The sequence below is a fragment of the Rhinatrema bivittatum genome, chromosome 1 (genome assembly GCF_901001135.1).
Source record: "Rhinatrema bivittatum chromosome 1, aRhiBiv1.1, whole genome shotgun sequence".
NCBI lineage: Eukaryota > Metazoa > Chordata > Amphibia > Gymnophiona > Rhinatrematidae > Rhinatrema > Rhinatrema bivittatum.
In genome coordinates, this window is record NC_042615.1 from 242454831 (window position 1) to 242481578 (window position 26748).

Consider the following 26748-nt stretch of genomic DNA (forward strand, 5'->3'; position numbering starts at 1 on the left):
GAGTCGAAGACGGGAGTATAGCGCCGAAGGGGTTGACGTTCTGGTAATACCCTGGTCTCGGGGGATTCTTCTTTATATATTTTCCCCTTGGCCTCTGATCGGCAAAGTGTTCCATTGGATAGAGAAACACCCGGGAGAAGTGGTGTTGATAGCCCCGGAGTGGCCTCGTTGGCATGGTTCGTGGATTTGGTCAACATGGCAGTGGACGGACAGTTACGCTTTAGTCATCTTCCTCGTCTTCTTTGGCAGGGTCCCATATTTTCAGACCAGGCAAATCACTTTTGTCTAGTAGCCTGGCTTTTGAGAGGCGATGTTTGAGACGAAGAGGGTACCCAGAGGCAGTCATAACTACTCTTCTGCAAGCCTGACGGACATCGACTTTGTTGTCGTATATCCGAGAATGGAAGGTCTTTGAGGCATGGTGTATAACTAACGGGCTACAGGCCTTACGGTCTTCAGTGTCTCAGGTTTTATCTTTCCTTCAGGAAGGTTTGATTAAAATCCTAGCTTTCAACTCCTTCAGAGTACAGGTAGCGGCTCTGGCTTCTTTATGTGGTAGAGTTGAGGGTCACACGTTGTCCTCTCATCCCGATGTGGTTTGATTTCTTCGGGGGGTGGGGTTCAGAATCTGCACCTTTCGGTTAGGAGAGTTTGTCCATCCTGGAATCTTAATCTCATTCTCTGAGTTTTGTGTGAGCCAACTTTTGAACCTCTCCACAGAGCGACTCTTAAGGATTTGACCTTGAAAGTCATTTTCATGGTAGCCATTTGTTCTGCATGGAGAATCTCTAAGTTGCAGGCTTCATCTTGCCGCGATCCATTCCTTCAGATCTCGGATTCAGGAGTGTCCTTGTGGATGGTTCCCTTGTTTCTTCCCAAGGTGGTATTGGCTTTTCTTGTTAATCAAACGGTGGAGCTTCTGGCTGTCCCAGAATTGGATGCTTCTGCGCCTCATGTGCAGGAGCTTAGGCTATTGGACGTCTGTAGGACTTTGCTGAGGTATCTCAAGGTAACGTACTTGCCTCTGGCTACCTGTTCTTTCACAACCCAATGCAAGTTTGGGATACATATTGTGTATATAAGTTTTCTAGTTTTGTTTTCTTACATGCCTTTTGTGCCCGTCTACAGTGCATTCCTTGTATGCACCTCCCAGTTCTTCTTTACCCTGTTTTTTGTAACTGCTCTTTTCCTATCTTGTTTTCCCCTGTTACATGTAAACCAGCTTGATATCTCTGATGAATGTTGGTTAAGAAAAAACATTAAATAAATAAATAACAAATGATTTTAGAAGATCTAATCATCTGTTCATTTTATGGAGTGGTGTGAAGAAAGGTACCCAGGATCCTAAAGCTACCATTGTGAGGTGGCTTAAGGAGGCTATTGGGTCGGCATACATTCTCAAAGGCCATCAGGTGCCTGAAGGTTTTAGGGCTCACTCTCTACATGTTCTCCGGCGACCTCATGGGTGGAGGCCTAGTTGGTTTCACCACAGGACATTTGTAGGGCGGAGACTTGGAAGTCTCTGCATACTTTTGCAAGGCACTACCATCTACATGTAGGGGATCCGGAGTCTCGGTCTTTTGGCGAGAGTGTCTTACGAGTGGGACGCTCCAGGTCCCACCATAAGTAGGGAGCTTTGGTACATCCCAGGAGTCTGGACTGATCCAGGTACGTAAAGGAAAGGAAAATTAGTTCTTACATGCTGATTTTAATTCTTGTAGTACCACGGATCAGTTAAGAACATGCTCGATCTATGGAGCTGTATAGTCGTCCACTCAGCTATAATCTTTTTGGTACAGATTTTTAAGGTTATGAAATACAGACTCGTTGAAAGACATTTTTTAAGGTTTTGTGCTCAGGTACAGATCAATACTGAGGAACTGCAGGTGGCAACAGGGATTATGAAGCAGTGTTAGTGAAACTTTCTCTGTCTTCATCTGCTGGCAAGGATGAATAAACCCAGGAGTCTGGACTGGTCCGTGGTACTACAGGAATGAAAATTAGCAGAACCAATTTTCCTTTATTGTTGAGGGATCACGCCAACCTATTTGGGTTCAGCTCTCGACAGGGTATCATCCAGTCTCTTATTGTTCTCCCTTTATGCTCTTTAGCCTTGCATTTCTGGTGCATGCTTAGAAAATGGACTAGTTTCCTGAATTTATCTTTGAAGCTTGTGGTTAGTTTCCTGCCTTTTAAGATCTCTACTCTGCACTGGCATCTAAATGACAGTTACATCTAACTATCACTATGTGCTTGCCATGTATCTCTATAATGGAGTCAAAATTGTTCTTTTCACGGACATCCTATCCTGTTCAGCTATCTTACCGTCATGGACTACTGATCATACTTTCACACAAATGAAGCCTATTTGTCCCTACTGTGGACATCTAGAAAACTTCACATCCACTCTCTCATAACCTAATACACTTACACACTTTCACTTGGAAAAAGGGTTTTAGCTCATCCCTCCCAGTACTGAGTGAGGTTCCTCCTTAATCCACTGGCAATATAAATTACATCAATGGCAAGATCTGCTGAGACTCCTGTCACTCTGAGTGCATCAAACCAGCTGAAGTCATATATTGCATGTTTATACGGGGCAGGGACATGTTTCAGAAGCTAAAATAGGTATCTTATTACAAGTAGTTACGTGAGAGGGGACTTTCAAGGCAGGCAAGTCAAAGGTTAGTGGGTATGATGACATACATGAGTGCTTAGTATTAAACAGTTATAAAAGCTTTTATAACTATTGTTTTGCCTGTTGCTTCGAGGATCTGTTATATACATTGTGAGCTTGGCTGTTCTCTGAATTACTGTGGATCCTGTCAGGGCTCTATGGGGGAGCATTTGTTAGTGGAAAGACTCCTTGGGGGCTTGGACTGCCTCCAAGGAAGGCATATATTTTATACTAATGAGGCCAAGCTCTGAATCAGAGAGAAAATTAATAGGGATGTGTAGTCGTTAAAACAAATAAGAAATCTGAACTGAATCAGGCATTTTTGTTTTGTAGTTTGGAAAATGAATACGAATGACCAATGCCCCAGAAATTAACAATTTTCATCTGCATTCATATTTGTTTACCAGCAAACTCTAAGGGACAAGCTAAATTGCAGAAGCTTTTCTTCTGAAGGCACCTGCCCCCTAGTACACAAAGCACAGTGCTTACTGCTTAGAAACCAGTGATGTAACACCCTACCCCAGACTTCCCAGAGCCTGGGTTGCAAGGGAGAGAAAGGACCAACCAGAAATCAGGCCCAATCAAGATGAAGCATATTTTTTTTTAACTTTATTTTTATTGCTTTCCAAATTACATATACTAACCTAAACTTGAATAAAGAAAAAGGGCACAGTGAGAAATAAAAATATAAAATGACATTCCTGTTCGTACCCTGGATTAGTCCAGATGAGTGGGTTTATGCATCCCTACCAGCAGATGGAGGCAGAGAACAAAACTTTGAGGCACTACTACTTAACCAAGAGTGCCACCTGCAGTCCCTCAGTATTCCTCTGTCTCCAGCAGATGGTGGAGGTTCAAATCTGCAGTCTGGAGTTTAAAAAAAAAAAAAAGAAAGAATAGGTAGGAAGAAGATTTGGCTCCCTGAGGTGTTAGGTTCCTTCGTGGGCCATCCCTTGGATGGAGCAGGGCGAATGGGGGGTTGGTAACCCCTGTCTTGACTCGGCCCTTCTTGGCAGGGGAGTTTGATAGCCAGGGGTCCTGGTTCCCTCACTCTCTCTGGGCCCTTCACTCCCTCGGTCTCCTCAGGGTGTGGCCTCCAGAAGCAGGGAAATAGTCCTTTCCCTTTCCCTGTCTACCCTGGTTAGGACTGGTATGTATTTAAAAAAAAAAAAATAGCGAGATGAAGGGAGAGAGGCTGCGGCAGGGCAGAAGTAGCGGATACGTTTATTTTTTGCTGCTGGGAGGCAGGCAGGAGGGAGCAGGCCTAATTGCCTTCATTTGTCGTGGCCGAGTGCTGAGTAGTTAAGCACTGGACAGGGTCAGGGAGCATTCGCATCGGCAGCAATTATTTTTAGGCCCAACTGTGTGTACATGCAAAGTTTGTTGCGGTTTAAGGCAAGCTTGCCTCGATTCGGCCTTGTTTTGCCACAAATGTGCCTGGGGGGGGCAGGATGTCAGTGGGACCCCCGGGGGGGCACACAAAACGGGAAGGCGGCTGGGTGGCTCTGGGACCCTGGGGTGGGGGGACAGAGGAGCCGGCAGCCATTTTGACAGCACATTCTGAGTGCAGGCTGCCATTCCAGAGCCTCAGGACTCCTCTCCCATGCTTTTTCCTGTGGGAAAGGACCCTGTTGGTGGCAGGGGACGGGGAAAGGCTCGGGAGGCCACTGATCAGGACTCTTCCTCTTCTGATCTGAATGCATTTTCCACTGATTTTTTTTCTTCTCCTCCATAAGACAAATTTAGCCAGAAAGAAGTTAAAGTCAAAGAGACCCCTACCTAGGAAGTCCTGGTCGACCAAAAAGGCTAGAGGGTCGGTGGAGACAGGAGGGATCTTGGCATGTTGGACTTCGGTCAGGCCCCGAAGGGGGAAGATTCGTTAGAAGGTACAGATGATCCTGATCAGCTGCAAGGGGGTCCAGTGGGGCCGGACAAGGATCCTGTTGGTGCCGTGGGGAATCCAATGCAGGATCCGGACCAGGATCCAGTGGATATCTTAGGGGATCCAAGACAAGATCCAGATGCTCAAGACCCGAATGCGGTTCCAGTCACAGAAGGTGGTGACCTGTAAGTGATCCGTTTGTTCCGCAGGGAGGAACTGGGTCCGTTGATTCCCCAGGTGCTGGAGGAGAGCTGAGGATTAAAGTCGCCCAAGAGGACTCGGATAAGGAAGGGGTGAACTCGTTCCTGGAGGGATTGCGTGGACCCCATACAGCATTCCCGTTGCTGAAGCAGGTGAAGAAGTTGATGGATCGGAAGTGGGAATCTTCTTGTAGCGGGGGTGGAGGCCTTAAAGATGCCCAGGATCTGAAACTGGAGATTCTACTCAAGCGGCTGTTTGAGGTTTCAGCTTTGACTCTTCATGCAGTGGTGTGTGGAAGTCTGATGCAGAGAGCCTGTTTTTCCTGGGTACAGAAGGTGCATAACAAGCAGTCAGGAGTGATGGCTGAAGCAGCGCAGGTGACCCGCATAGAGGCGGGTGTGGTCTATGTGGCCGAATCTCTGTATGACATCTAGACTTCCGCTAGGAGTATAGTCTCTGCTATGGTGGCGCGGAGGCTCCTGTGGCTGTGAAATTGTTCAGTGGACATATAGTCTAAAGCCAGCCGTCAAACCTCCCCTTGAGAGGGAAGCTTCTCTTTGGAGAGGACTTGGAACAGCTCATGAAGCAGTTGGGAGCGTCGAAGAGAAATACGTTTCCCGAGGACAGGAAGGGCCCTAAGAAGTCTTTTCCACCATGAATCCGTTTTTGAGAGGTGAGGAGATTTCATACTGGCAGGATCCCTGCACCGGCATCGCAGAAACAGAATTCTGGCAGACAGCAGCCCTTTCAGAATCAGCACAGACCCCCAAGTGATGGTGGTTCCTGGGGAGGAGGGGGGAGCAGAAACAAGATTGGGCAATGAAGGCGTGTTGGTCTGTTCCTTCCTGGAGGCTATCTTAGGGAGGCTGTCTCTTTTTTATGAGGAGTGGACCAGAATCACGTCGGACCAGTGGGTCCTGGAGGTGATAAGAGATGGCTACACCTTAGAATTTTCTCAGCCACTCAGGGACAGCTTTGTAGTTTCCTGCTGCGTCTCCCAGTGCAAGCAAGAGGCGGTGTGGGATACACTATATCGGTTACAACATCTGCATGTCATTGTACCGATATCCCCTGAAGAAAGGGGGCAGGGCAGGTATTCCGTATACTTCGTGATGTCGAAGAAAGAAGGGACCTTTCAACTCATTCTCGATCTGAAGAAAGTCAATTCTGCTGTCCGGGTGTCGCACTTTCAGATGGAGATGTTGCTCACGGTGATAATGGTGGTGCACAAAGGCGAGTTACTAGCGTTGTTGAACTTGTCAGAAGCCTATCTTCATATCCCCATTCGGACCGAACACCAAATGTTCAAGGTTCTGGGAGAACATTTCCAGTTTCGAGCTCTTCTCTTTGGGTTGGCGATGGCACCACACACATTAACAAAGGTGATGGTGGTAGTGGTGGCGGCACTCAGGAAGGAAGGTATCCTGGTACATTCATACCTGGATGATTGGCTGATATGGGCAAAGTCGAAGGTGGAGTGTGGTCGCTCATTCCAGTGGGTACTGCAGCTTCTGGAGTCTTTGGGCTAGGTAATGAACCTCGCAAAGAGTTATTTGATGCCGACCCAGTCGTTGGACTATCTGGGAGCATGCTTCGATACCCAGGGGAATGGGAGTTGTCAGCAGAAGCCTTCGCCTTGCTCCTGGCAAGGTGGGGCAGACCAGTAGTAGACCTTATGGCGACTCCAGCAAACACAAAAGCAGATCAGTTCTTCAGTCGCAGAAGGGAGGTCAGATCGGAGGGCATCAATGCTCTCATTCAACTGTAGCCTACACATCTGTTGCTGTACGTGATTCCACCATGGCCTTTTGTAAGTCGAGTGCTGCGGCGCATCGAGCTCCATCTGGGCAGGGTGATTCTGGTGGCACCTGAATGGCCGCGGCGGCTGTGGATTGTGGACCGTCTGTGCCTGGCGGTGGACGGTCCCGTTTCCTTGGCTCATCTCTCAGGGTTGCTAGAGCAGAGACTCATATTTTCAGACCGGGAGGATCACTTCTGTCTAGCGACTTGGCTTTTGAGAGGCGGCGACTGTGTTTGATTGCGACTTTGCTTCAGGCGAAGAGACCTTCCACTTCAATGGCTTAGGTCCGGGTGTGGAGGGTTTTCGAATCTTGGTGTTTGCAGAACAGTTTTCAGCCTTTAAAGGTGAACATTCAGCAGATCCTAGCTTTTTTGCAGAGCAGTTTGGCTAAGGGTCCATGTAGCAGTCTTGGTTTCCCTTCACGATAGGATTCAGGGAAAACCGCTGGCTTCTCATCCGGGTATGGTCTGTTTCCTGAAGGAGGCAAAACATCTGCGTCCTCCGGTGCGGAAGTTCTGTCTGGCATGGAATCTGAATTTAGTTCTTCAGGTACTGTGTGGCCCTTCCTTCGAACCAGGAAAACCCTGAAGATGGTTTTCCTAGTGGCCATCTGTTCAACCAGGTGAAAACCTGAGCTGGAAGCATTGTCGTGTAAGGACCCTTTCCTGCGCTTTTTGGTGGTTGGGGTTTCTTTACGTATGGTTCCTTCCTTTATGCCTAAGGTGGAGTACTCCTTTCACCTTAATCGGGTTGTCAAGCTTCTGGTCTTTCTGAATTTAACAGCTGATACTCAGATGGCTAGGGAGCTTCACTTACTGGATGTGCGTAAAATTCTTTTGCGATATCTCAAGGTGACAAATGCTTTGTGGAGGTCTGACCATCTGTTTGTCCTGTTCAGTGGAGCAAAGAAAGGAAATAAGGCTTCCAAGGGCACTATTGCACAATGGTTAAAAGAAATGATAGCTTCAGCTTACATCTGTAAGGGCCGGTCAGTGCCGGAGGGATTGAGAGCACATTCCACCAAGATGCAGGCAACCTCGTGGGCAAAGTGTCAACTGCTTTCTCTGCAGGAGATTTGTTGGGCGCTAATGTGGTCTTCTCTTCACACTTCTACCAAACGTTACCACTTAGATGTGTGAGCCCCAGAAGAGGCGACATTTGGGGAGAGTGTTTTGTGCGCCGTTCTTTCAACTTCCCGCCCAGGATAGTGGGGCTTGGGTTCATCCCACTCTTCTGGACTGATCCAGGGTACAAACAGGAAAGGAAAATTTTAGTTCTTACCTGCTAATTTCATTCCTGAAGTACCCCGGATCAGTCCAGAGACCCGTCCCCATCTGTCGAAAGACTTCTTCGCTTCTGGATATGGCTGAGCTGGCATATGATATACTCGGATTCATGAGCAGTGTACATAGTTTGGCACATGTTTTTGTGTTAGATCAAGGGGACCTAGTTTGCAGGGGGCTCCAACTTTAAGTCTCAGTTCGCCCAAGGTTTATTGGGATTTATTAAGTTAGACATCTTGGTTTGGGTAGAGGTCAATACTGAGGGACTGCAGGTGGCACTCTTGGTTCTGTAGCAGTGCCTCCAAGTTTTGTTCTCTGCCTCCATCTGCTGGTAGGGATGCATAAACCCATTGGTCTGGACTGATCCGTGGTACTTCAGGAATGAAAATTAGCAAGTAAGAACCAATTTTCCTGTAAATTAAAGAAAACAGTCATATCAGTGTTCTTAAATAGCCCACAGTGGGATCCAAGCATTGTGCCTTATGGTGCACATGCTACTATTGTTGGTACCCTTTGCTCTTTTTTAGGTGTCTTGTGGTGTTCATGCCATTGTTGTTTGTGCTCTTTGCCCCTGTTTTGTTGCCTGGAGATTTGTTGTCATTTTATTTCCTTCCTCAGCCTTCACTCAATGTCTTGGGACATTGATACTCTTCTTGTTCCCTTGCTCTACACCTATGGTTTATGCCTTTAAATGCCAGTGGTTCTGTCTCTGCTCTGACTTTCTTCAAGGTTCTTTTTAAATTCCTTTACACTACTTGCTGTCTGTTGGTCTTGCCATGACAATCGGATGCTTTATACAGAACTTCAAAAGCATGTGCTCTGTAAGCTAGAAATCTGCTGGAATTAAAATTCAACACAGGACCCTCTGATCATCTATAAAGCTCAGTTGAATCAGTACAGACAACTCATTAACACTGCTAAAAAGACCTCTTTTACCAATTGTATTAAGGCTTCAACCAGTGGTGTACCTAAAGCTATTTGGCCCCCAGTGATCTCTGGTTCACCCCCTCCCTGCCCCCTCTGGATCTCCTCATTCATGGCTCCTCCCACTTCAAAACTAATAAAAACCATGCTAATAACAAGAATATTTCCAGTGAGCTGATGAATACAACACCTGATAATTAAGAGCTCATACAAAATTTTAACATTTTTCCAAACAGCAATAAAATATTTCAAAATGGCTGGCACATCAGACACCTAATAATTAAAACTAATAAAGATGGAGAAATGTGACCCTATTCTTCAGTATTCACTAATAGGCTAACTTTGAAACGTCACATACGTGTCCATATATATGCATGTATATGTGTGCACACAATTCTACTATAGTATTTTATGATATTTGCATTTCACATACACTCAGTATTATAAAATACGTGTATGTTTGCTATATAACATGTGTGCATATGTAGGCCTACATGTGAATACATACCATGCTTTGAAATTGCATATTTCAGTGTATTGAGAGTGTATAGTTTACCCACCTGTTTTAAACATATACGAGCATAAAATTACACACATAAGTAAACAAGGACTTACTTGCATAAGTCCCAATTTGCACGTGTAACTCTGTCAACATGCACATGTCCAAGAAATTACCAGTTTTACCAATTTAGTCCACCAGTTCACCCAGGCCTTCTCCAGGCCATCAAGACCTCCTGGTTCTTCAGCCTGAACTTCCCCCAGTTTACCCAGACCTGCCCCCCTCAGTTCGTACTACACAATAAACACATTTATTATCACATACACTAGATAATTAGCAGGTGTAACTGTACGCAAGTAAGTTGGAAAAGGCATGGAGGTAATTTTCAAAGGATTTACATGCATAAATGTCGCATACTATCATAGCAATTTTCAAAAGCCATTTAGTCAAGTAACGTGTACTTACGTGAGTGAACCCTATGGACAATTCAATGGTATATATTGTAGCAATTTTCAGAAGCCCACTTACTCGAGTAAAGTGCATTTTCTTGAGGAAAATCTAGTTTTACTTGAGTAAATGCTTTTCAAAATCAGGCCCTATGTGCAGACATCTTTTAAAATAGCAATTTACGCACACACATGTGTAGCCTTGGAATGCCCCAGACCGCCCCTTTTTTACACGTGCATATTCACACTTGATTGAAAGTGAATATACATACATGCATGCACGCAACTTTATTAAAACACAGAGGGGCGGATTTTAAATGCCCTGCGAGCGTAAATCCGGGCGGATTTACGCGCGCAGGGCCCTCCCGCACCGGCGCGCCTATTTTGCATAGGCCGCCGGTGCGCGCAGAGCCCCGGGACACGCACAAGTCCCGGGGCTTTTTAAAGGGGGCGTGTCGGGGGCAGGGCCGAATGACGCTGCGTTTCAGGGGCGGGACCAGGGGCATGGCGCCGGCCCGGGGGCGTGGTCGAGGCCTCCGGACCAGCCCTCGGGTCGGATGACGGCGCGCCAGCAGTCCGCTGGTGCGCGTAAATTTACGTCTGCTTCTAGCAGGCGTAAATCGAGGAATAAAGGTAAGGGGGGGGTTTAGATAGGGCCGGGGGGGGGGTGGGTTAGGTAGGGGAAGGTGAGGGGAGGGTGAAAGAAAGTTCTCTCCGAGGCCGCTCCGATTTCGGAGCGGCCTCGGATGGAACGGAGGCAGGCTGTGTGGCTCGGCGCGCACAGGCTGCCTAAAATCGGCAGCCTTGCACGCGCCGATCCAGGATTTTATAAGATACGCGCGGCTACGCGCGTTTCTTATAAAATCCAGCGTACTTTTGTTTTGCGCCTGGTGCGCGAACAAAAGTACGTGATCGCGTATTCTTTTAAGATCTACCTCTGTATGCGCATGTAGCGGCTGCTTAATGTACTTACATGCTAATTTTTGCGCATGTAGTGCTCTTAAAGTCCGCCTCTAGGGTTATGAACTGTAAAAAATAAGTAATGAATGGGGTTTGATTGCAGAGTCTCTCTGTTAAACAGTAATTCTTTCTGGAGCTCAGGAGCAACTTCACTCTTGAAGTATTTCTTGAAAGTATTTCCCATGGCCCTCAAACAATCACCATCTCTGAATCTGAGTCTTTCTCCTCCTCCTACTCCTGTCTATCTTTGGCCTTGGTCTCCTTTCTTTTTTTTTTAATGTAAATTCTATTCTATTTTAGTTTTTGTTTTTTATGACAAAGTCTGGAACATATATTATGAATGCTTTGCTTTTTTTTTTAAACATTTACAATCTCAGCTTTACTCGGCTGAGATTTAAGATGCATTTAATTGTTTCAGAGTGCTGCCAGCACAGGATCCTGATTATGATCAGTAAATCGGCTCTCTTCTTTCTTTATAAGCATTTTATATTTTGGCTTCCTAATGACAGGCTCAAGGCAGAGTATGTAAAGTAACAGGGCATTGAGTTCATAAGTAATGGATACGTACGGATATGACATACAGATATAAAGGAGATTGCAAGCAAATAGATAAGACCTGGGGACTCTTTTATTGGCCATGTAGGTCTACAGCAGCATTTTTAAACATAGTCTAACCATCTTTTCTCATTCCAGGCTGTTCTAATGTCCGTCCTGACATCTTAATCCGAATTAAGCAAGAGGAATTCTGGACAGATCAACAGGAATCTGAGGAAAGAGGTAACATGCCTAGCAGAGGCAGTGATAGGACAGTCCAAAAAGTGATGACAGGAAGACCAGAGCTAGCTGTAACACATAGTTATCATTTATTGCTTTCATAACGCTGTAACAATGAACTTCTACCAGGATACTTAAAACTATCAGCTTTCACACCACCTCTTACTTCCTGCTGAGCTTTGCTGTAACTGATGGCATTTTACCATTGTTATAACAGGCAATTCAGATTTCAGTCCCGACTCCTCTGTGCAGATTCTGAAAATTGAGGATCCGTATGCCAGTGATCAGTCTGAGGGAGGAGAGGAGATTATTGAGTCGATAACAGGTAAATTAGAAGTAAAATTATTTACAGACAAATACTCAGTGAAAACTTAGAAAGACTTCACTTATGTCAGTTAAAATTTGTATTATGTCATAATTCAGCATCTCTTTTTTTTCATCTCACATTTTCCTCCTGTTCTTTGAGGCTTCTAGCTCATTTGGAACTGGCCTCTGTTACACAATACCACCATCAGTCTTTATTTGCAACGCCCTGAGATTTCTTTCCCTGTTTTATATTCCCTCCCAATTCACTTAGTCCATTCATCATGGCAATAGACTTTTGCCAGGGGCCATGCATCCAGGCTTCTTCAGGAAGGCTGCAAGCCCTGCCATCATGGGTTCTAAATCCAGCCACTTAGTGTCTTGTGCTGCACAATAGTAATAGTTCCTCCTTCCCAGGTGATCTGAGTTCTACCTCCATCACATCCCCAGCCCCAGTCAGCCCAGATAAAGAGAAGACTTGGCCTGGAAACTGAACCCAGCTCTTCCACATGACAATACACATTGCACTGTCCTTATGACACTGAGCCATCCCCCACTACAGCATCTTTAAGATGAATGGGCCAAAATTCAGATACCCAGAATAAATCCCAAATCTCTACCCAAAAGGGTTTTTAAGAGCTTTTGGTTAGTGAGTATAATCGGACTGAAAGGAAACTTGGCAAAGAGTGGAGGTAAGCATGAGCTTCACACAACCAGTGTGATAACATGAAACATCGCCTGTATCATAAGAACATAAGAAAATGCCATACTGGGTCAGACCAAGGGTCCATCAAGCCCAGCATCCTGTTTCCAACAGTGGCCAATCCAGGCCATAAGAACCTGGCAAGTACCCAAAAACTAAGTCTATTCCATGTTACCGTTGCTAGTAGTAGCAGTGGCTATTTTCTAAGTCAACTTAATTAATAGCAGGTAATGGACTTCTCCTCCAAGAACTTATCCAATCCTTTTCTGAACACAGCTACACTATCTGCACTAACCACATCCTCTGGCAACAAATTCCAGAGTTTAATTGTGCGTTGAGTGAATGAATTTTCTCCTATTAGTTTTAAGTGTGCCACATGCTAACTTCAAGGAGTGCCCCCTAGTCTTTCTATTTTCTGAAAGAGTAAATAGCTGATTCACGTTAACCCGTTCTAGACCTCTCATAATTTTAAACACCTCTATCATATCCCCCCTCAGTCGTCTCTTCTCCAAGCTGAAAAGTCCTAACCTCTTTAGTCTTTCCTCATAGGGGAGTTGTTCCATTCCCCTTATCATTTTGGTAGCCCTTCTCTGTACCTTCTCCATCGCAACTATATCTTTTTTGAGATGCGGCGACCAGAATTGTACACAGTATTCAAGGTGCGGTCTCAGCATGGAGCGATACAAAGGTATTATGACATTTTCCGTTTTATTCCCCATTCCCTTTCTAATAATTCCCAACATTCTGTTTGCTTTTTTGACTGCCGCAGCACACTGAACCGATGATTTCAATGTGTTATCCACTATGACGCCTAGATCTCTTTCTTGGGTGGTAGCTCCTGATATGGAACCTAACATTGTGTAACTATATAACATGGGTTATTTTTCCCTATATGCATCAACTTGCACTTATCCACATTAAATTTCATCAGCCATTTTTATGCCCAATTTTCCAGTCTCAGAAGGTCTTCCTGCAATTTATCACAATCTGCTTGTGATTTAGCTACTCTGAACAATTTTGTGTCATCTGCAACTTTGATTACCTCACTTGTTGTATTTCTTTTCAGATCATTTATAAATATATTGAAAAGTACAGGTCCCAATACAGATCCCTGAGGCACTCCACTGCCCTCTCCCTTCCAGAGAAAATTGTCCATTTAATCCTACTCTTTGTTTCTTGCCTTTTAGCCCGTTTGTGATCCACTAAAGGACATAGCCACCTATCCCATGACTTTTTACTTTTTCTAGAAGCCTCTCATGAGGAACTTTGGATTTTCTGAGGTGTTTGACAAATATACTACATCTACCGATTCACCTTTATCCACATGTTTATTAACTCCTTCAAAAAAGTGAAGCAGATTTGTGAGGCAAGACTTGCCTTGGGTGAAGTCATGCTGACTTTGTTCCATTAAACCATGTCTTTCTATATGTTCTGTGATTTTGATATTTAGAACACTTTCCACTATTTTTCCTGGCACTGAAGTCAGGCTAACTGGTCTGTAGTTTCCCGGATCACCCCTGGAGCCCTTTTTAAATATTGGGGTTACATTAGCCACCCTCCAGTCTTCAGGTACAAAGGATGATTTTAATGATAGGATATAAATTTTTACTAATAGTTTTGAATTTTCATTTTTGAGTTCCTTCAGAACCCTGGGGTGTATACCATCCGGTCCAGGTGATTTACTACTCTTCAGTTTGTCAGTCAGGCCTACCACATCTTCTAGGTTCACCGTGATTTGGTTCAGTCCAATCTTCTCCGATATGGAGTGGAATTGCCCTCCTATACCTGTCTACAAGCCATAACTAATTAATAGTATATTTCAGATGGAGCCTCAGTCAAACAAAGGACTTTAATGGTTCTCATGGCTTTAATGTTTCCAGATTTTTTATCATTAGCAGTGCAAACTCTCCTTATTATCCAACAGATGATGAATCCAGGAACAATAGTGAGGAGCAGAGACTGTATGAAGCACAACGGATGGAGGAATGGAAACATAGAGACAGCCCAGGTCTTTCTGCTGACTGTGAAGGAAGTGGTAGTAGAGTAACTCCACCCCGGATAAAAGAGAGACCAAGAAGAGGAGAGAGACAAAAAGCATGTACTGAAAGTGAGACAAATTCTAACTATATCCCAGAGCTTGTACATCCTCAGATGTTCCATGAAAAGGTGAGACCATTTACTTGCATTAAATGTGACAAAAGCTTCAACACAAATTCAGATTTTATTGAACACCAACAAATACATGGATGTGAGAATATGTTAAAACAGAATCCAAATCAAAGACTTATCCATCAAGATTATACAGGAGAAAACCAATTTCCGTGTTCTGAATGTGAGAAATTGTTCCTTAAAAAAACAAACTTTCTAGCACAGAGAAGTGATCCTACTGAAATGAAACCTTTTACATCTACTGAATGTGAAAAATGTTTTGCCCATATTTCAGATCGTCAATGTACTACAAGACTTCACACTGGAGAGAAACTTCACACTAGAGAGAAACATTTTCAATTAAGTGAATCTGAGCAAACATTTGCAACAGATTCACACGTTATAGCAGATGAAACAGCTGAAACAGAAGAGAAGGCATTCATTTGTACTGAGTGTGACAAAAGATTCAGAGTTAAATCAAGCTTCCTAGCCCATAAACAAATGCATGTGGGAAAGAAACCATTTGCATGTACTGAATGTGAGAAAAAGTTTTTTAAACTATCAAACCTTGCAGCACATAAAAGAGTTCATATAGGTGGCAAACCGTTTAAGTGCACTGACTGTGAAAAATGTTTTGCCTCCAGGTCATGGCTTAAAATGCATAAAAGATTTCATACAGGAGAAAAACTATTTAAATGTTTTGAATGTGAGAAATGTTTCCTCCAGATATCAGATCTGACAATGCACAGAAGAGTTCACACAGGAGAGAAACCATTTAAGTGCACTGAATGTGAGAAAATGTTTGCTCATAAATCAAACCTTAAGGTACATAAAAGACTCCACTCTGGTGAGAAGCCTTTTAAGTGTTCTGAATGTGAAAAATGCTTTGCTCAGAAAACACAGCTTGCACGTCATAAAAGTGTTCACACAAGACAAAAACCATTTACTTGTACTGATTGTGGAATGGGGTTCACGAAGAAAGGAAACCTTTTACTACATTTTACAATTCATAGCAAAGAAAAGTCTCAGCAAATGCAAGAGCAACTCCAAATAAAAAATGCAGCAGTATGAGGCCTCAGGGACCCACCAAGGACTGAAATAACCCAGGTTTCATCACATCTGTGAAAGAATGATAGTCTGAAGAAAATAATTATGAGAACCATCCAAAATGAGTCTCTCTAATGCTGTCTATTTTGTATCATTTAACTCCTGCTTATTGCAAGGGTGACTTTCAGGTCATCTTTCTGATTTCTGAACCGATGAAAGATATATTATTTTTAAATTTTAGGAATGTATACTATTATGCCCAAATAACATTTTCCAAAATCTCCTTCCCATGATGGGAGGTGATATATGCACAAATTTCTAATGACCAACAGCACAACAGCACCAGTTGTTCAGAGAGTAAGGAGGATCTGCATAAAGTATCAGCACTGTTTTCTGTTTGTAAATCAAACAGCTTTGACATAATAAAAAGTGAATTTCACTGTTTTTTTTTATTTGAGTACCTCTGTGCTTACAAATTACTGTACTGTATATTAAAAGTGCACAGAAGACATAGTTATCTTGTTTCAAATAAACATGTTGTGAGCATTTCACTTTGTCTGAAATTATTTAATCTGCTGCCATACAGTTCCTTTTATTCCTGGGAGTGGCCATGTATGTCACAGATGACCTCACACATACTGGATCCATTCAGGCTCTATTGGTGATGATGTTGACAGTGGCATCTGGCCTACCTCAGTAATAAATGAAATCCTACTGCAGGTAGGATAATTTGTGACCTTTACTCAAAACAGCAACTCCCAGGATCTCAAGGGACATAAAAGCGGAACTAATTTAAAGATAATCTGTTTCTCTGGGCTAAAACAATCGCCTGCCACATGTTCTCCAACCTCTTTATTTGCAGTTGTTGCTTCTGGATAAAAAAAAAAAAATGACTGATGTCTCACCTCTTCATTTTCAGGACAGAGGGATGGGTTTCTTTTTGCTGGAATGGTTTTCGGTGTAGGAAGAATGTAGCCCTGGCTCATTCTTTGACATAAAGCAGGCTCTGGGGGTTCTTGTCCTTTTGTTGGTGGGATGCAAGGATAGGGAGGGAGGGGAAGAGAAAAATATCTAGGACTGTCTATCAAGTGAACAATGCACTTTTCACTTTACTTGATCTCACACAAAACCCACCACACATGCTTATGCAATTCCCAAAAACGCATTTTTACTTAGAGGTAGGAATTTGATATCTGTTTATACAGTTCTTCTGCTCCTCGATGCCAGAGGGTAAAGCTCCACAATGTCTCTTTCGAAATGCTTGAGTAAGAAAGTCCTCCCTTGCCTCTGCCATAAACTCCACCTATTTCCGACCCAGCCTGTTAATGCCAATAGAGTATTGTCATCTACCCACCACTGAAATTCTCCTGGGTCTTTTTCTGTTTTCCCAAGTGAATATAGTTACTGGGCTCCAAGGAATTCACTTATCTGCTTGAATGTTACTCACAGTTTCCAAACTGGATATATAGAAAGGTCTTTTTTTTTAGTTCATAGCCCAAAGGCTTTTGTGGCAGCACCTGAAGTCTTTAAACCGCTGTTCTCTGCTTCTTCACTCTACTGTGGCAGCTAGAACAGTTATCTGATCACAAAATGTCTCTCCTCTATTGGGGAACAATCAGATCTTAAGGCGCTCACTGCACTGTCGCTTCTGGGGCAGGGGGAGCCTCTTCTGTATCTGAGACAGGTTCAGAAACTCTGCATCCCTTCTGCAGGCAAAGATCATTCACTGTACTTCCACTGGGAATATACAAGACTGTACCATTCTTTGTGCTAAAGAATACATTTGTGTCCCCTTTCCCTAAATGTTTGTGATCTCACAAGCTCCCCTCCTATTCCTTTTACCACATGGTTATAACATAATAAACACATGGTACAATTAGGGTTTACCTGATAATTTTCTCTCCTCAAGTCCTGACATCAGTCTACCCCAGTGGGATTTTCCCCTCCTACCTGTAGCTGGAGGTAGAGTGCCAGATTCCTCGCTGATGTCACCTCCCTCTATAGGCTGGTACAGCAGGAAAGGAGTCAGTAGGCTGTTACTAAAGCTGGTCCTTCTCGTATGTTCCCCTTTCTTTTTGTATACATTCAAAGCAATATTGTTGGCAAAGGCAATATTCTCTTGCCCGCCCAATTCAACAAAGCCCCTTCCTTCCCCAGGATGTTTTTCCCTTCATTTTTGCTTTCTTCTTTATTTCTTCCTTTTTTTTTTTTTATGACCCTCAAAAAAATATCTATTAGTCTAAGACACTAATTTCCAATGGACATTCTCTCTGCTTCTCCTCTGTTGGAGGCATTTTCCGGCCCTCCTGTTCCTGATCTCTCAGCTCACTTCCTCTATTAGCTATATTCAGGGTGGGATTTGGACTGGTCTGTCAGGATTTGACGAAAGATAGGTCATTTTTGTTGGTATTTTGTTTTAAAAATGTTTTTTTTTTCTTTTTCCCCCAAATTTCATATTTACTAATTGGTAACGGGAGTTACTGCACAATAACAGTTCCCATACAGTAACTCCCATAACTGCAGGAAAGCAGTTCACAGACAGTAACTCCCATTACTGTGCATCACTGCAGATCCTGCACAGTAACAAGTTTTATAAGAACATAAGAAATTATCATTTTTCCCCCTTCCCAAATAAGCACTGTTTCTTGCTAGGGGCGGGGGGCTGATTTCAAGTTTCTGGTGCCCCCTGTTGCTAGTGCCACTAATGCAGCTAGGCGCAGCTTTATAGTGCCAACACACTGCTAGGCAGGAGACCCATTGCTGGGACAAGGTGGGGAAGTCAGGGGAGCCTTTTATAAGGCTGAGGCTGCTGCCGTCATTCCCGCCGCAGGTGTTTTAAATAGCCAGAGGTTGGATACACATGTGCCTAAGGATGATCAGAGGAGGATGGTCATGGTGGCGTCCCATGCCACATGAGGGGAGCCTGGCAGTGTCCTGCCGTGACCTCAAGGGGGTGAGTCCAGCAGCTCTTGGGTCCTTCTCTCGAGCCACGAATCTTAGCAGTAGCCCCCTCCCTATCTTCCTGGGCCCAGGTTTATTGGGGAATCTTTTGTGGAAGTCTTTGAGTAGTTGTGGAGCTTGCAGATTAGCAGCTGGCCCTCAAGAATTTTCCTCAGGTTCATAGTTCTGCTAGGAAATGAGATAATGTAGTTGAGTTTGGACCTTACGTGAATCTAGAATCTCTTGTACCTTGAACTGGGTATCTTCTTTGATGGCCACTTCAGTGGTCTGGAGGGGCAATCTGCCTGGCCAAGAGAGAATTTTTGTTTTTAACAGACGTGAAATACATTGTGACTCCTCAAGGACAGTTAGTCTGAGCTTGTATGGCACAAGGCCTAGTTGTCGGTCGATAGAAAAGTGTCCTAGGAACCGTGGGTCGAACTTCATAGAAGGCTTCTTGAGTCTCAAGTTCTTGGTGCTGAGTCAAACTAAGTTTCCTGGGTGCAGCTGAGGTACAGGATGGCATTTCCTATCATCTTGTTTTTAATAATGATTTGCCACTTTGTCTAGAAGAAGGTGGGGCTTGTGTCAAAATTCTTGAAGCTCCTGTCCCATCAAGTTAGCTGCTGGACAGTTATCAGAGATAGGAATTGGTCTGGGTACATGAGGATGTCGCCCAAAGACAATATAAAAGGGGGATGGTCCTGTGGAGCTACTTACATTATTGATGTGGGCATATTAGGCCCATGGAAGGAGAGAGGCCCAATTGTCTTGACATAGCTTCACATAAGCCTGCCGCAAGGCTTTGAAGCTATGATTCACCCATTCGGTTTGACCATTACTCTGAGGGTGATAAGCAGAAGTGAAATCCAACGTAATTCCAAATTTTCTGTATAGACTTCTCCAGTATCGGCTGTGAACTGAACTCTTTGGTCCGACAGGATGTGAAGTGGTAGCCTATGCAGGCAGAAGATGTGTTGCACAAAGAGTTTAGCTAATTCAGACGCAGATGGCAGTCTGGGAAGAGGGATGAAATGCACCATCTTTGAGAATCTATCCACGACTACTCATATGGTGGAATTGCCACCAGAGAGGGGAAGGTCACAGATGAAATCTGTGGTCACATATGTCCAGGGTTCCGAGGAGGGTGGCAGCAGCTATAACAACCCCACAGTCATGTTCTGTCCCCCTTATGCATGGCACATGTAGGACTGGACCCTACGTAACACTGAACATCGGTCTTCATCTGAGGCCACCATTAGTGTCGTACAATCAATTCCATTATCCAGGTGACACCAGTATCACCAGGTAGACTGGAGTCATTCAAGAACCTTTTGACATAGGTGTCGGGCTACCACCATCTTGTTGGGGGGAACTGTGAAAGTTGTGGTGACCACAATCTTGGCTGGGTCAAGAGCTGTGGGGATTCCAGGGTTCCTTCAGTATCAAATTACCTGGAGAGAGCATCAACTCGATGGTTCTTGTCACCAGGCTGCTGCTGGAAGTTAAACTGATTGAAAAACAAAAACCAGCAGGCTTACCTAGGGTTCAGCCTCTGAGCTTGTGCCAAATGTTCAAGGGTCTTATGATCAGTATAAATGGTCAAGGGATGCTTACCCCCTCAGGAGATGTCATCATTCTTCCAAGGCTAGTTTGACCACTAGCAGCACACGATCACTGATGATATAATTCTTGTCTGATAGAATTTCCTTGAAAAATAGGAGTAAGTCATGAGTGTACCAGTAGAGTTATTCTGTAGAGGACAGCACTTAACCCGAGGGTAGATGCATCTACCTTCAGAGTGGTTGAGATGGATCTGGATGATGTAAGCACGTATCAAAGGTGAACTCCTTTAACTGTTCAAAGGCCTGAATCGCATCTGAAATCCAATTCTTAGTGTCTGAACCCTTTCTTGTGAGGGCTGTGAGTGGGGCCAACAGGGTGGAATACTCAAGTGTAAATTGCCTGTAGTAGTTTGTGTATCCAAGGAAGCGTTGCATTACTTTGAGACCTACAGGCCAGGGCCACTCTAATATGGCCTTCTCTGGGTCCATTTGTAGGCCTTGACATGAGGCAATATACCCCAGAAAGGGGATTTCTTCCTGTTCAAAGATAGACTTTTCTAACTTACAGGCCAATACAGTACAGTGCGCTCCGATGGAGCGCAGTTAACCTGCCCTTGGACGCGCATTTTCCCTTACCCCTTATTCAGTAAGGGACGGAAAACACACGTCCAACCCGCGGCACCTAATAGCGCCCTCAACATACAAATGCATGTTGATGGCCCTATTAGGTATGCCCGCGCGATACAGCAAGCTGCACATTTTACTTTAAGAAATTAGCGCCTACCCAAAGGTAGGCGCTAGTTTCTGCCCGCACTGGGAAAGTGCACAGAAAAGCAATTAAAACTGCTTTTCTGTGCACCCTCCGGCTTAATATCATGGCGATATTAATTCGGAGGTCCCGAAGAGTAAAAAAAGAAAAAAAATTTTTAAATGGGCCGGCGGCTGTCGGGCCGAAAACCGGATGCTCAATTTTGCCGGTTTCCGAGCCCGTGGCTGTCAGCGGACTCGAGAACCGACACCGGCAAAATTGAGCGTTGGCTGTCAAACGCGCTAACAGCCGCCGCTCCGGGTCAAAAGGAGGCGCTAGGGACGCTCTAGTGTCTCTAGCGCCTCCTTTTGCCTGTTTCTACCGCACCACCTAATTTACATACTGAATCGCGCACACCGGCGAGTGGCCGGTGCGCGCTCTGGGAGAGCGGGCGTTCGTCCGCTCTCCCGCGTTTTTACTGAATCGGCCCCTTAGTGTAGAGATGGTGCTCACTGAGCCTTTAAAGAACCTGTTTCAAATGGTATCAGTAGTCAGGCAATGACTTTGAGAATATCGGGATGATGTCTAGGTAAACCATCGCATGGGAGTAGAGCAAGCCCCAAAAGATCTAGTTTACCATGAACTGGAAGACTGTGGGGGTGTTGCACAACCCGAAGGGCATTACTAAGAACTCATAGGGGTAGATTTTGAAAGTTATGCGCAGGCATAGATTTGTTCATGCAACCCGGCGCGAACAAATCTACGCCCCATTTTATAATATGCGCGTGCTACCATGCGCATGTTATAAAATCCAGGGTCGGCGTGCACGGGGGGGTGCACAATTGTACAACATACGCGCGCCGAGCAGCCTGCCTCTGTTCCCTCCGAGGCCGCTCCGAAATCAGAGCGGCCTCTGAGGGAACTTTGTTTCCGACCCCCCCCCCCCCCCCCCCCACCACCACCTTCCCCTACCTAACCCACTCTCCAGCCCTAACTAAATCACCCCCCCACCTTTGTGCATAAAGTTACGCCTGCCTGAGGCAGGCGTAACTTGCGCGGGCCGGCAGGTTGCCGGCGCGCCATTCCCTGGCTCGGGGGCTGTTTCGGAGGTCTCGGTCACGCCCCTGGGCCGGCACCATGCCCACGCCCCTGAATGCCATGCCGCCCGTGACATGCCCCCCAATCAAAGCCCCAAAACTTACGCGTGTCCCGTGGCTTTGCACGCGCTGGTGGCCTATGCAACATAGGTGCGCCGGTGCGCAAGTCCTCTGCGCGCGTAAATCCGGCTAGATTTACATGCGCAGGGCTTTTAAAATCTGCCCCCTAGTGTCCAACACGGGTGTTAAAGGTGTCTTCCACCGATCGCCTTCTCAAATTCAGATCGAGTTGTATGCCCCCTGGAGGTCCAGCTTTGTGAATATTTATGTGCCCCAGAGGTGGTCAAAGAGTTCTGAGATCAAGGGAAGTGGATATCAATTTTTCTTAGTAATATAATTGAGGCCTTGATAATCAATGCAGTGATGTAAGGACCCATCCTTCTTCCCAATGAAAAAGAATCTAACCCCTGCAGGTGAGGAAGAGGGACAAATAAAGCTTTGGTCCAGATTCTCTTAATGTATTTAGATATAGCATAGTTTCAGGAGCAGAAAGCAGATAAACTCTGCCTCTGGGTGGAGCCTTGCCTGAGATTAGAGCTATGGCACAATCATTGAAGCGATGAGATGCAGGACCTCCACCTGCTGTTTACTGAATTCATCAGTGAAATTGGTATATTGTGGTGGCAGGCCTGAGAGTTCAGAGGTGACAGTTTGAGCCGCAGGTACTATAGGAGAAAGCTTGGTAATTATTTGTGACAGGACCCCATCTGTCCAGTTGCATCATTGTCTAGTCAATGTGGGGTTGGTGAAGCAGGAACCATGGCAGACCCAGAATAATTGCAATGATTGCCTTTGGCAAAACATAGAGGCTGATTTGCTCTATATGCAAGACTCCAGTTTTCATGGTTAGTGGTATGGTGATCTTAGTAATCTGTCCAGGCAGGGGATCTCTGTAAAAGGAGGCTATCGAAAGTAGGGAATTCCAGGGGACTGTGGATATGTTATACTGTTGGTCCACAGCTTAATGGATAAAACTACCTCCAGCATCGACAATAATGTCCTCACAAGACAGATGTTCTGGAACCAATAGTTGTTGAGAGATGCAAGGATGACCTAGGGTGGCCTCTCCCACCAGACCTAGATCCTTGAGCTTCCTGGTTTCTTTGGGCAATGCCTTGCAAAATGGAAGGAGGCAGCACAGTATAAGCAGAGGTTAAGTGTACAATGCCTCTGCATCTCATCGTTTAAAGTCTTGAAATGATCCACTTGCATGGTGACTCCGAAGGAGAACAGTTAGTTATCGGCCTCTGAAAATTTGGAGCAAGATGGATGGAACGATGGATCAAGCTTCTTTCTTTAGCTCGTTCCTGGAACCTCAGGTCTATTCGCACGGCTAGAATGATCAGCTTGTCTAGAGTAGATGGTAGTTCTCAGACATCCAGCAGTCATGTTGTCACTGCCCTATTGGAGTTCAAAGGCCAAGGTGTGGAAGTGCACCATGTTCTCCCACACAGACCAGGAGCCTTGGAAGTTCTACAATTGGGCTCATCAAACACTTGTTAGAAGTCTTATAGGAAGAGTGCCACATTCCCCCAAGAGTGATTCATCCCTTTCTTGGGAGGGGGGGGGGGGGCGGGGAGCCCGGAGCCCGGAGCCCAGGCCAATGCGGTACCACCCAGCAAGGAAAGAATGTAAGTTACCTTGACTAAGTCTGTCAGAAATAATAGGGCCTGCAGTTCGAATTGCATCCAACACTGGTTAAGAAAACCTCTACAGCTTTTGGAATCCCCATCATATCTTGGATGTGGAGGCAAATGAAGCAAGGGTATGCCAAGTCGGAAGATGGGTGCTGGAGCAGGCCGGGCCACAATGCCTGAAGAGAGCAAGACATGGTATTCAGCTGATCCTGCTGCTGTTGAAGCTGGTGTGCTAGGCCAGCAATGGCAGAGGCAGGGGGCGAATCCACTGAGTTCATGGCCTCAGCAACCTGTAAAGGATATTTATTTATTTAGCCATTTTATATGTATCATCATTCCAAATGAAGATCACAACAGTTTACATCAAAACACAAATATTATAGGTGGCCAATTGCATTCACGTGATGTGTTCATATGTCATACATTTTAGCAAGAGATACGTGCATTAACTAAGGTGGTCGGGGGAGGGGAAATGTGCAGGGACGGGGGTTGTGAGCCCTTAGTGCTGCAGCGTAATTGATGCAGGCTTGAGGACAAACCTCAGAGGCCTACGCCAGCAGCTGTTGAGCACACCCTGTAGTGGGACAGTCTGAAGCTTCACCTTTACCCGTCGCCTCCTCTGCAGGTTGAGCCCTTGGATTCTGGCTGCTGGGCAGGATTTAGGTGGGTCCCTAAGGCAGAGGTGGTAATTAAGAGTCCAGAGACACACCAGAGACAGAGTAGACAGCAGGCTTACAAGAGTCATAGGAGAGCCAAGGTTGGGGCAGGCAGCGGATAAACGTAGTTGGGTCCAGGCAGGAGGCCAGGTCCAAGCAAGGTTCAAGATCTGGAACGACAAGCCGAGGGGGGATGTGGACAAACAGACGACACTGGAAGAAATAATGAGGAAGACAAGCTGGATGGGAAGGCAAGGCTGGACAAGGCTGGACTGGAACACAGGAACACTGTAGCAATACACTCTGCTAGGCAGGAGACCTGTTGCTGAGGTGAGTTGTGAAGTTCGGGGAGCCCCATATAGAGCCGAGGCTGCTGACATCATTGGTAAGCGCTGTGGTCTTTTCTTGCAGTGGGCTCTTTAAGTGGCTAGAGGTTCTGCACCACCTAAGGAGGATCGGAGGAGCGGCGGTCATGGTGGCATCCCATGCCATGCGAGGGGAGCCTAGTGGCATCCTGCCACATCATCAAGACCAGCTGTGGGCAGCATCAGGGTTGAATTAGCGACTCACAGGGGCCTTCCTGCGAGCTGCAAATCCTAACAATATAAGTGTATTGGTAAAGACATTTACATATCTCCATTCACAAGGAATAATGTGCCTGCACAGAATGGTGCTAAGGAAAGGTTGCAATGATTTCATTAAAAACATTGATTTGGCATGACATGATATCCACAATGAATATGCATGAGAGAAAATTTGCATGTTATGGAGGCAGTGCATGCAAATTTTCTTTCATGCATATTCATTGTGTATATATTGAAAACCCAACTGGCTGGTGGGCCCCCAGGACAGGGTTGGGGACCACTGCTTTAGGATGATCAATGGGTCTTTATGTGGAGTTGGGGAATACCATCATAAAAGTATTTAACGCTTGCTATCTGTATTATATTGCTGCCCCCACCCCCCCTTGTAAAGTTTACCCTGTATTTACCTAATTGCCTGTGCTCTTAGCGCTGATAGCTAGCAACCAGAAGTAATCAGAATGATACCAACCGTGATTCTGGGTCATTTTGCAGGGTCCCTGTTCCCAGCATCTGTTTTATGGGCTAGTTGATGGATGGCAGAAGCAGGTGGCGAGGCTGGGAATGTCTGTGATCTGAACTATGCTCTTCCATCTGGTCCTCCTGTTGGCTACTGCTGTCTGAATTGCAGGAGAAGACAAAGGACAGAATTATCTTGGGAATTAGCCTCTCCTTTTTCTCTCTGTGCCTGGTGGCTGGAGCCAGGACAGAAGCAGCATTCTCACCAACACTAGAGGAGGGAGAGATGTGAGGGAGGATCCTGGCTCCTCTCTTTGTACTCTTCTGGGTTGGAAAAACAGAAACAAAGATATGCAGATGAAAGTATTCAACTGCTGATCAGAGACAAAAGTCTACCTTTATGACCACCTCAAAGAGAGCTGAGGATGAAACTACATTTTTTCTTCACTGGGTCATTTTCAGGTATTGGTATTGTGAATCGGAACCGGAATCAGAACCGATTCCGGTTCCGATTCACATCTCTACTAATAATCAGCAGATTCAAAACAAATTGTAGGAACTTCGTTTTAACTCAGCGCACTACCAAGATGTGCCAGAGGACATGAGTAAGGCTTCCAGCATAGCGGGGTTTAAAAGAGGATTGGACAAGTTCTTGGAGGAAAAGTCCATAACACATTATTAGCCAGGTAAACTAAAGAAAGCTATTGCTATCTCTGGGACTCAATAACAGGAAAAAGATCTGCTTTATGGGATCTGTCAGGTACATGCAACCTGGATAGACCACTGTTGGAGACAGGATGCTGCGTTCAATGGATTTTGGTTTGACCCAGCAGAGCAATTCTTATCTTTCCACTGCTTTTTTTTCCCACCATCATCTGTTTTTCACATCTCTGCTGCCTCTACAGCTCTTTAATCTTTTTTCTCTGCCCCAAACTTAGATTGTGAGCCCTCTGGCGACAGGGAAATATTTACAGTACCTGAATTTAATTCGCTTTGAAGTGGCTGAAAGGTGGAATATGAATCAAGTAAATGACAGACAGTCACAGTCTGCTTCCCCCATTTACACTGGATTTCTGCAGCTCCAAAAATCTTTCTTTTAAAACATTTTGCATTATTCGGCACAAGCTTTCTACTTGGGGGTAACAAAGCATGCCTACTCTGTACTTGACAGGGATTTTATTTAGTAAAACTGTAAAATATTATTACCCAAAATGCTACAAACCCTGAACTTTGAATGAGTCTGCAACAAAGTACTTTAAGTGCATTCAGAAAATGTAAAACTAGACAGTAGCACTAGCAAATTTAAATCTCCCCCCCCAAATGTTCAATAACATCTTAGATTGTAGATGTTTTGACA

At 45.1% G+C, this 26748-nt stretch overlaps 1 protein-coding gene and 1 gene segment (V, D, J or C); one reads left to right on the forward strand and one right to left on the reverse strand.

Moving 5' to 3' along the window:
• LOC115086813 (gastrula zinc finger protein XlCGF57.1-like) overlaps positions 1-16199 on the forward strand; it is a 44938-nt gene extending 28739 nt beyond the window's left edge. The window contains exons 5-7 of the mRNA XM_029593185.1: positions 11367-11450; positions 11665-11772; positions 14378-16199. Coding sequence (XP_029449045.1) covers positions 11367-11450; positions 11665-11772; positions 14378-15672 — 1487 coding nt within the window. The 3' untranslated portion in view covers positions 15673-16199. The remainder of the gene's footprint in view (positions 1-11366; positions 11451-11664; positions 11773-14377) is intronic.
• LOC115086821 overlaps positions 1-26748 on the reverse strand; it is a 329113-nt gene that overhangs the window by 188074 nt on the left and 114291 nt on the right.